Source organism: Cololabis saira, chromosome 3, assembly GCF_033807715.1.
Source record: "Cololabis saira isolate AMF1-May2022 chromosome 3, fColSai1.1, whole genome shotgun sequence".
Taxonomy (NCBI): domain Eukaryota; kingdom Metazoa; phylum Chordata; class Actinopteri; order Beloniformes; family Belonidae; genus Cololabis; species Cololabis saira.
Genome location: NC_084589.1, coordinates 6,279,644 through 6,290,763, shown reverse-complemented (window position 1 = coordinate 6,290,763; position 11,120 = coordinate 6,279,644). Strand labels below are relative to the sequence as shown.

At 41.3% G+C, this 11,120-nt stretch overlaps 1 protein-coding gene across 1 annotated transcript; it reads left to right on the top strand.

The window, feature by feature from the left end:
* The first annotated feature begins 206 nt into the window (after positions 1-206).
* Positions 207-6,874, top strand: LOC133424219 (microfibril-associated glycoprotein 4-like). The gene is made up of 6 exons (XM_061714709.1): positions 207-212; positions 1,839-1,994; positions 3,390-3,428; positions 3,508-3,604; positions 4,497-4,664; positions 6,505-6,874. Exons 1-6 carry the CDS (start codon positions 207-209, stop codon positions 6,756-6,758), a joined length of 720 nt encoding a protein of 239 aa, XP_061570693.1. The 3' UTR covers positions 6,759-6,874.
* The last annotated feature ends 4,246 nt before the right edge of the window (positions 6,875-11,120 follow it).

Genomic DNA, 11,120 nt, shown 5'->3' with positions numbered 1-11,120 from the left:
CATGAGATGTTAGACGCACATTTACTTGGGGGATGCCAACACGACTCAGATCAAACCGGGTCAAACCTGTGGCCAAATATTCCCAGAAGTGAAAAGTATTATCGGTGAGAATTCAGCAGCTGTCCGGTCATTTATTAACGACGGGGAAATAAATACAGGTCAAAAACAGCCGGCTGCTATCGGATCACTTCAGCAGAACTCTGACGATGAAGGTGAGTTTCTGACTTCTAGCCTCTCGGTCTACCAACTTGGCGAAACAACCATCAACCTGAAATCAGTGTGTGTGTCGCAGGTTTTTGAAGTCGTAGTAATTCAACTTTTACTCAAAAACCTGTTTCTTGACATATGTAAATATGTAATGCGACTGGTACGTAGTGGAATAGGTGGAGTACGTGCTGCCACATCACAGCTGTTTATGTGCAATGGAAGTATAGAGGATTTATGCCAGTTTATGGAGTAGTTGGAGATTAAAAAAAAAGGAGTATTAGCTTTATTGTTTCAGGTAGGGATGAGTGGGGGCTTTCTAGAAAGAGCAAGATGTCATCGGCATAAAGACTCATTTTATGGTGGTTATTTGGTGTTTGAATTCTTTTAATGTTATTGTTCTGGCGAATAGCTGCAGCTAGAGTTTCAATGAAGATTGTGAATAAGAAAGGAGAGATTGGGCATCATTGCCTAGTCCCTCTGTGCAGTGTGAAAGGTGGTGATGTTAGTCCATTCGTGATTACTGTGGCTGAGGGTACTGTGTATAAGATTTTGACCCAATTAATAAATGATTCCCCAAAGCCAATTTTTTTTTTTTTTTTTTTAAATGAGAAATTACCAATTAACCCTGTGAAAAGCTTTTTCTGCTTATAATGTGGCAATGATAGTTTGTATTTGCTGTTGTGATGAGAAGTCGCTTTGCTCCATTGGCTACCCGTAAAATTCCGAATTCAATTCAAAATATTATTACTCCTTATAAAGCCCAAAACGGCTTAGCTCCCCAATATTTGCAAGACCTGATAGTGCCTTATGTTCCTAACAGAGCTCTCCGTTCTCAGAGTGCAGGTTTACTCGTAGTTCCTAGAGTATCCAAATGTAGATTTGGAGGGCGGGCGTTCTGCTATCAGGCACCATTACTATGGAACCAACTTCCAATCTGGGTTAAGGAGGCTGACACCACCTCCACCTTTAAAACTAAACTTAAAACATTTCTGTTTAGTAAAGCCTATAGTTAGTGTTTAGTAAACCTCTAGTTAGTGTAAACTCTATTGTGTTAGAGTCAGTAGTCATAGTTGCAGCTATAGAACAAGACTATAATAGTTAGTCTAGTTTTGTGGTAGATATGCCTCTGCTGCAGGGGGGCACCGACATGATCCGCTGGGCGGTGCCTCTCACCCTTCTTCTCTTCTCCTCTTCCATTTTTATTTATTATAAGTATCACATAGCCATCATTGTTGTCCATCGTTCTTGTAGTTTGTTGTGCTGGTCTTCCCCCCCTCCTCCTTTTCTCTTCTGTGCATGTTTGCAGGCCAGAGCTTCAGGAGCTGCATGCTGACCTGCAGCCCCCCCTCTAATCATCCCACTGATTGCTTCCATCTGTCTGTGTGGATGTCTGCTAGATGCCTACTAACATCCTGACCTGCAGGTTTCTTCCCTCCTAAAGGGGAGTTTTTACCTGCTGTTGCTTATGAAATTATTGGTCGACGGGTCATGATCTGGTCTCTGGAATCATCCTGGAGACAACTTGTGTTGTAGTAGATGCTGTGTGAAACTGAATTGAATTTCTGATGCTACACCATGAGACACGTTCACATTCACCCTGAAACAATATCAAATCTGCTCCTGTTCTGCAGCTGCTGTCAGCCCTCCTCCTTCTCCTGGTTCCCATGGTGACCAGTGGCCAGGAGCTCATCCTCCCGGTGGACTGCAGCGACATCTACAACAGTGATGCCACCCAACTCAGTGGAGTGTACATCATCTACCCCATCGGGGCCACGTCTGCTGTCCAGGTCCATCCACACCACCCATGAGCACCTTTTACATTATTATCTGGGGGGTTCACAAGTGGTCCCACAGGTCCCTCTCCTTTTGAAGCCTGGTATCTTCGTACTGCTCAGCTTGTGGTAACACTGCGGTTACCACAAGCTAGCTATTTGGGCTGGATTAGCATAGGCTACCTTGTGATTAGGGTTGCCACCTTTCAGAAATAGAAATAAGGGACGCCCCGATTTCAGCAGCACAGGAGCCAAAAAAAAGCCCCAAAACTTCTAAAATGCATAGAAATGTGTTTATTTTTTATGAAAAAACTAAATGCTTTGATTTAAAGTTTAAAGTGCTTTAATAGCATTGAACTTGCAGGACTGTACAGACAGCCAACCATACTAGCAACTGAAATATCCTCCTACGGTATGCTACGTATGTCCACATCAGCCAAGATGTAGAATATAGTCTACAGGTGAAGAATATGGTGTAAAAGTTAATTTATTTCAATAATTCAACTCTAGAATATGGTGTAAAAGTTAATTTATTTCAATAATTCAACTTAAAAGGTGAAACTAATATATTACCTAGTCTTATTACATGCAAAGCAAGATATGTTAAACCTGTATTTGTTATAATTTTGATGATGGAATTGTTTATTGATTTCATAAAATATTCTCTAATTTATTTTTTATTTGGGGTTTTCATAAACTGTGAGCCATAATCACCAAAATCCTAACAAATAAAGGCTTGAAATATCTCACTTTGAATTTAGTGGGGAAATAATATATTTGTTTCACCTTTAGTTAAATTTACTACGAATGACGTTTTGCAATATATTCAAATTTTCCGACCTTGACCTGTATATTATGACATCAATAAATAAGAGCATAATATATGTCCGTATTGGTTCAGTATGGAACGCAACTTTTAATTCCCAGTTCCAAACCCGACCTGGAGGTGAAGCCCGAGTCCTCCCGCTGTCTGGCACACACATAGAAAGATCTGGGCACAGACGCAGCAGGTCCTGTTTTCCCGCCACAAACATTTTGCTGGCCTTAATGTTTCCTGTGTTTTATTTTGTTCATTATTGTTAAAATGTAGTGTTGATGTGTGTTTGTGACAGACGTGTGTACGGGGCGTTAATGAAAATACGGGACAAATCGTGTCCCGTATTAGTTCAATACGGGACGCAACATTGTTTTCTCAAATAAAGGTATTTTACGGGACGTGTGGCGACCCTAACCACAACCCAGTTTCAGCCTCCGCTCAATCACCTGGACAATCTGCCTCGAAATAAAATAAAAAACACCACTCCATAAAGTTATTTGAAGAATATTTGGACAAAGATCTAAGAGCTTTTAAAGGTCTGAAGCAGAATAGCTCAACCCCAGGTAGATGGTTAAACATGTGCTTGTGTACAGGTGTACTGCGACATGGACTCGCTGGGAGGAGCATGGACGGTGAGTGTCACACCTGTCAGGTTCAGCTCTGTTCACGTCTCCGCCGTCCAGCTGGTTAAGAACCTTCATGTTCCTGCAGGTGTTCCAGAGGAGGATGGACGGCTCCGTGAACTTCTACCGAGGCTGGGACCAGTACAAGATAGGCTTCGGGATCGCTGGTGGAGAGTACTGGCTCGGTGAGACCTGGACCCAAACCAACCAAGCTCACACGGATCCTGAACACGGATCCTGAACACGGATCTAGAACATGGATATAGAACATGGATCCTGAACATGGATCTAGAACATGGATCTAGAACATGGATCTAGAACTAGCGGTCGGCAACCCAACATGTTTAAAGAGCCATACTGGACCAAAAACACAAAAAACTAATATATCTGAAAGTCTTGTATCAGCCTTAGAATGAAGGCAACACATGCTGCATGTATCTATATTAGTATTACGAAGTATATTAGTAAGTATAAGTATATTATGTATATATATTAGTATATTAGTATATTAGTGTATAGTGTAGTATAGTATAGTCTAGTGTCGTGTAGTGTAGTATATAGTATATTAGTATATAGTATATATATTAGTATATAGTGTATATTAGTATATACATATTAGTATATTAGTGTATATTAGTATATTAAGTATATTAATAACAAATATATCTAAAAGTCTTGTATCAGCCTTAGAATAAAGACAACACATGCTGCATGTTTCTATATTAGTTAGAACTGGGGGAAGATTTTCTCTTTCATTATGCACTTTGAGAGAAAGTTGAAATGTCGAGAAAAAAGTCAAAATGTCGAGATTAAAAAGGAAAGGAAAAAGGAAGAAAAAAAGGAAAAAAGAAGAAAAAAGGGAAAAAAAGAAGAAACAAAGGAGGAAAAAAAAGAAAAAAGGAAAAAAGAAAAAAAAGAAGAAAGAAAGGAAAAAAAAGGTCAAACATTTTTGAAAAAGCTCCAGGAGCCGCTAGGGCGGCGCTAAAGAGCCGCATGCGGCTCTAAAGCCGCGGGTTGCTGATCCCTGGTCTAGAACGTCTGACGGTGGCGTCCTGCCTGTTTCTGTGGTATTTTCAGGTCTGCAGAGTCTCTTCCACCTCAGTCTGCAGAGGAAGTACGAGCTGCTGGTTGACATGGAGGACTTTGTAGGGAACAAGGCCTCTGCTCGGTGGTCCTCCTTCTCCATCGGCCCAGAGTCCAAGGGATACACACTGCATGTGTCTGGATTCACCGATGGAGGGGCAGGTTGGTGTCGGATCAGAAATATCCATCTCCATGCACAACCATCAACTCCAACCCAACATCCATGTTGATGGTCCCTGGTAGTCCCTGGTAGTCCCTGGTAGTCGCTGGTCTACGAGGCGTCTCTGGGTCCACACCTGGATCATGAAGGTTTTTACCAGCACTGGGCTCTTCACAAGAACACTGACCGGCCCCGTCCTCTCCTCACACAAGAGCCCCTTTACAACGACCAACACCCGCAGACAACTATTATTAACCCTGGTGCTGTCTTTGGGTCAAGGAAGGAAGGGAGAGAAGGAGGGAGGAAAGAAGGAAGGAAGAAAAGAAAGAAGGAAGGGAGAAAAAAAGGAAGGGAGGATGGGAGAAAAGGAAGGGAGAAAAGAAGGAAGGGAGGAAAGAAAAAAGGAAGGAAGGGAGAAAAGAGGAAGGGAAGAAGGAAGGAGAGAGCAGGAGGAATGAAGGGCGAAAACAAGGAAAGAAGGAAGGAAGGGAGAAAAGAGGAAGGGAGAACTGGAGAAAAGGAAGGGAGAAAAACAAGGAAAGAAGGAAGGAAGGGAGAAATAAGGAAGGGAGGATGGGAGAAAACGAAGGGAGAAAAACAAGGAAAGAAGGAAGGAAGGGAGAAAAGAGGAAGGGAAGAAAGAAGGAGAGAGCAGGAGGAAAGAAAGAAGGAAAGGAGAAAAGAGGAAGGGAAGAAGGAAGGAAGGAAGGGAAAAGGGAAGGAAGGAAGGAAGGAAGGGAAAAGGGAAGGAAGGAAGGAAGGAAGGAAGGAAGGAAGGAAGGAAGGAAGGAAGGAAGGAAGGAAGGAAGGAAGGAAGGAAGGAAGGAAGGAAGGAAGGAAGGGAGAAAACAGGGAAAGAAGGAAGGAAGGGAGAAAAGAGGAAGGGAGAAGGAAGGAGAGAGCAGGAGGAAAGAAAGAAGGAAAGGAGAAAAGAGGAAGGGAAGAAGGAAGGAAGGAAGGGAAAAGGGAAGGGAGGAAGGAAGGAAGGAAGGAAGGGAAAAGGGAAGGAAGGAAGGAAGGAAGGAAGGAAGGAAGGAAGGAAGGAAGGAAGGAAGGAAGGAAGGAAGGAAGGAAGGAAGGAAGGAAGGAAGGAAGGAAGGAAGGAAGGAAGGAAGGAAGGAAGGAAGGAAGGAAGGAAGGGAGAAAACAGGGAAAGAAGGAAGGAAGGGAGAAAAGAGGAAGGGAGAAGGAAGGAGAGAGCAGGAGGAAAGAAGGAACAGGAGAATGAGGTCATTTTGACCCAAAGACAGTACCAGGGTTAATAGTAGTGAAACACAACAATAAAAAACACTTTTCTGAACTTATCAATATGACTCTGTCCTTCACAGGATAAGTAACATGGATCACTGCAAAAACTCACAATCTTAACAAGAATATTTGTCTTATTTCTAGTTAAAATGTCTCATTTTAGTAAAAAAATCTCATTACACTTAAAACAAGACTCATCACTGGAAAAAACAACTATTTTCACCTGTTTCAAGTAGATTTTCACTTGAAATAAGTAGAAAAATCTGCCAGTGGAACAAGATTTTTTTGCTTGTAATAAGAAGATAAATCTTGTCCCACTGGCAGATTTTTCTACTTATTTCAAGTGAAAATTTACCTGAAACAGGTGAAAATTGTCACATTTTTCTGGTGTTATTTTTCTGGTGATGACTCTAAATGTTGAAATAGCAGTAAAACCACATTCATTGATGAAATGACATAAGGGATGGAAAGGAGGGATGGAGGTTTTTACAGGGGGGATGATTTGGACCGTTTTTATTTCAGGGGGGATGCCATCCTCCCTCATCCCCCCTCAACTCCAGTACTGAGTATTCTCATTCTTTCTTGTGTCTGCAGGAGACTCTCTGCATCATCACAATGGACACAAGTTCTCCACATTCGACAGAGACCAGGACAGCTGGGACGGGGAGTGTGCCAGGACCTACCTGGGGGCGTTCTGGTACAACCACTGTCACCGGGCCAACCCTAACGGGGTGTACCGCTGGGGGGCCGACAGCCACCTGTACGCCGTCGGGGTGGAGTGGTACGCCTGGAAGGGCCATTACTACTCCCTGAAGACCATCAGCATGAAGATCCGTCCGGTGCAGTAGGCCTGCAGGACAGAGCTCCTCTCTCCTCCCTCTCATCCCTCCTGTACAGTAATAACATGATCTTTGAATTAAAACATGGAGCACAGGCTTACTGTATGTGAAGATTTCCACCTTAAGTTCCATGATTCACTTTGACAATAAACCAGAAGCAAGCAGCTGATGTGGTCATTTCTGGTCTGGATTGTCTCCTCTGAGGTTTCGCTGCCTGGACTCAGATCCAAATCTGGTTTAAAAAGTGCAGCATAAACACTCTAAACCTAAAATATAAGGAAAATAACACCCATTTCCAGCTCCAGGTACCTTTATATGGTAAAGGTAGGAGGATGAAGGCGGACAATCACAGACGGTCATGTCCAGAGGTGGGTAGAGGAGCCAAAAATTGTACTCAAGTAAAAGTACTGTTACTTCAGAATAATATGACTCAAGTAGTAGAAATTCGGAACTATCACATATCGACCAATCAGAAAAAGGGGCGGTACTTATTCATGCCAATGAAGGTCAAGGACTCAATACTGAGTCCGATGACACCACCCACGAGTTTTTATGTCAAACCATTCAAAAGTTATGGCAGAAAGTAGGAACTATCAAATATGGACCAATCAGATGAAGGGGGGGCTCGCTTTTTGGCGTCTATCGTCGCCACAGTAACGCTTTTGACTGAGAAAAGTAATGCGCGTTGTCGCAGGATGGAGACGGACATTTTGATGTATAACACACCTGGGTGCACGCTAGAAGAAGGAAAATAACAATTCCTACAGATACGATAGGGCCTTCGCACTGTCAGTGCTCGGGCCCTAATAATAAGATAACCTTGTTTGAATTGTAAAATGGGTTTGGATAAATACAATCTTTGACTAAAACTAGACTAAAATGGTCCTGGACAATTCTGACTAAAATAAGACTAAAATGCTCAGATTTTGAGTCGACTCAAACTTGACACGACTAAATGGAGAATGAATGTGACAAATAGTCTCCCATTCATCCTTCAACCTCCCCTGGGGGTTGAAGGATGAATGGATGAATGTGAGACCATTAGTTTGTTCCTATTTCTGGGGAATGACTCTTTTACAATAGGAAGAGTAACTGCTTTTGAGAGTCTGGGTTTTACTGAGCTGAAGTAGTGTGTTGTTATGGTGTGTTTCTTTATTTTTTTAACAATATCTTTATTGATTTTTAATTCACACACAGAATATTAATATTTAATACATTAAATATTAATATTTAATGTATTAAATATACATTTAATACAACATTTGTCCACAACAAATGTTGTTGTGGACATTTCACAACAACTTTTGACTTAAAAATCTCAACCCCCCCCATCCCAACCCACATCCATTCTCTCTTTGCATCTCTCTTCTTATAAGGTCCAACATTACTACAAAGTAGCATATGACAGTATTACCGAAGAGTATTAAGGCCAGGCAGGAGAAAAATGAAAATAATATTTTAGAGAAGGAAGATTTTTTTAAATGTTGAGAAAAAAATTAAAAAAGTCGAGATTAATGTTGAAGTACAATTTCGAGAAAAAAGTCGAAATGTTGAGAAAAAAGTCAAAATTTCATGAATAAAGTTGAAATGTGGAGAAAAAAGGCAAAATTTCGACTTTATTCACGAAATTTTGACTTTTTCTAAATGTAGATGTCTATGTTCAATAAGAATCAAAATTAGAATGTTTTCACGTTCGTTTGGGGTTCTAATACTTTTCCTGAGAACTGTAAAATTGTGCAGGGCTGATCTGCAAAATATAAGGAATGGGCATTCAGTTATTCACAGGTTATAAAGTATTTTTTTATTTTGTCAGTAAGTATGTTGGACTACTAATTTATGACGAAGTTCCTCTAAAAAACGTGACAGGAAAAAGGTGCAGTAGAACAAAACCAGAGCGTTTGTAGTTTGGGGAGCATTATCTGGCTGAAACAGGACGGGGGGGCGGGGGAGACTTCACTAATAAAACCAAGTTGAAATGAGTGATTTTCAACATCGTCATATTATATTGTTTAGGCAAAAATAGATACGTTACCTCTTCACTATCCATCCTGCAAACGACCGCTGAAAACAGAAAAGTAGTTTTGAAAGTCCGTCCCGTCTTATTTCATTCACTATCAAAACAAATGCAGTGACGGGACAGGAGTTTTCCGGCAGTACGTGCTGGTGCTCATGGGAAATGTAGTTCTTTCTGGTAAAGCACTACCGCTTTGGTCCAAAGGAGCCGCCAAACTCAACAAAAGCTGAAAGTTACGTTGTGCTGCTTTAAACGGTCAAATCATAAAGTTCGGTGTCCTCATCACTTTAATTTCACCAACAAATCCTGCCTTGAAGTCGGACCAAGCGTCACTTTTGTATGCCTTCAAGCTTTGCTTCGTGTATTTCCCACTGGTTCTTGGTAACTGTACCAAATATTAATGTCCATGGACCACTGGTTCTTGGTAACTGTACCAAATATTAATGTCCATGGACCACTGGTTCTTGGGGTAACTGTACCAAATATTAATGTCCATGGACCACTGGTTCTTGGGGTAACTGTTCCAAATATTAATGTCCATGGACCACTGGTTCTTGGGGTAACTGTTCCAAATATTAATGTCCATGGACCACTGGTTCTTGGTAACTGTACCAAATATTAATGTCCATGGACCACTGGTTCTTGCGGTAACTGTACCAAATATTAATGTCCATGGACCACTGGTTCTTGGTAACTGTACCGAATATTAATGTCTATGGACCACTGGTTCTTAGGGTAACTGTACCAAATATTAATGTCCATGGACCACTGGTTCTTGATAACTGTACCAAATATTAATGTCTATGGACCACTGGTTCTTGGGGTAACTGTACCAAATATTAATGTCCATGGACCACTGGTTCTTGGTAACTGTACCGAATATTAATGTCCATGGACCACTGGTTCTTGGGGTAACTGTACCAAATATTAATGTCCATGGACCACTGGTTCTTGGTAACTGTACCAAATATTAATGTCCATGGACCACTGGTTCTTGGGGTAACTGTACCAAATATTAATGTCCATGGACCCCTGGTTCTTGGGGTAACTGTACCAAATATTAATGTCCATGGACCACTAGTTCTTGGGGTAACTGAACCAAATATTAATGTCCATGGACCCCTGGTTCTTGGGGTAACTGTACCAAATATTAATGTCCATGGACCCCTGGTTCTTGGGGTAACTGTACCAAATATTAATGTCCATGGACCACTAGTTCTTGGTAACTGTACCAAATATTAATGTCCATGGACCACTGGTTCTTGGTAACTGTACCAAATATTAATGTCCATGGACCACTGGTTCTTGGTAACTGTACCAAATATTAATGTCCATGGACCCCTGGTTCTTGGGGTAACTGTACCAAATATTAATGTCCATGGACCACTAGTTCTTGGGGTAACTGAACCAAATATTAATGTCCATGGACCACTAGTTCTTGGGGTAACTGAACCAAATATTAATGTCCACGGACCACTGGTTCTTGGTAACTGTACCAAATATTAATGTCCATGGACCACTGGTTCTTGGTAACTGTACCAAATATTAATGTCCATGGACCACTGGTTCTTGGGGTAACTGTACCAAATATTAATGTCCATGGACCACTGGTTCTTGGGGTAACTGTACCAAATATTAATGTCCATGGACCACTGGTTCTTGGTAACTGTACCAAATATTAATGTCCATGGACGACTGGTTCTTGGTAACTGTACCAAATATTAATGTCCATGGACCACTGGTTCTTGGTAATTGTACCAAATATTAATGTCAATGGACCACTGGTTCTTGGTAACTGTACCAAATATTAATGTCCATGGACCACTGGTTCTTGGTAACTGTACCAAATATTAATGTCAATGGACCACTAGTTCTTGGTAACTGTACCAAATATTAATGTCCATGGACCACTGGTTCTTGGTAACTGTACCAAATATTAATGTCCATGGACCACTGGTTCTTGGTAATTGTACCAAATATTAATGTCAATGGACCACTAGTTCTTGGTAACTGTACCAAATATTAAAGGTATTGTGACATCATTTTTAACATGCTTTTAACACTATTAAGGCCCGGTTTCACAGACAAGGCTTATATCAAGCCAGGAGTAGGCCTAAGTCAGACTAGTAAAGCTAGGTAATTTAAGTGGCTTGCATGAGCGTGGCTTATATTTGTCTTAGTTAGTCCCAGACTGTGGAGTCCTGGAGTAAGCTTAAAGCAGAACACCTCATTAGCTTAAGTGGGAGCACAGTCTGTTAGCCTAATGGTGCTCACAAAAACCTGGAATGGAATTGAGGACAGTTTTGCTGGAGGGAATTTTGACACCAAACATGGTTGAAGCTAAAAGAACACGCTCA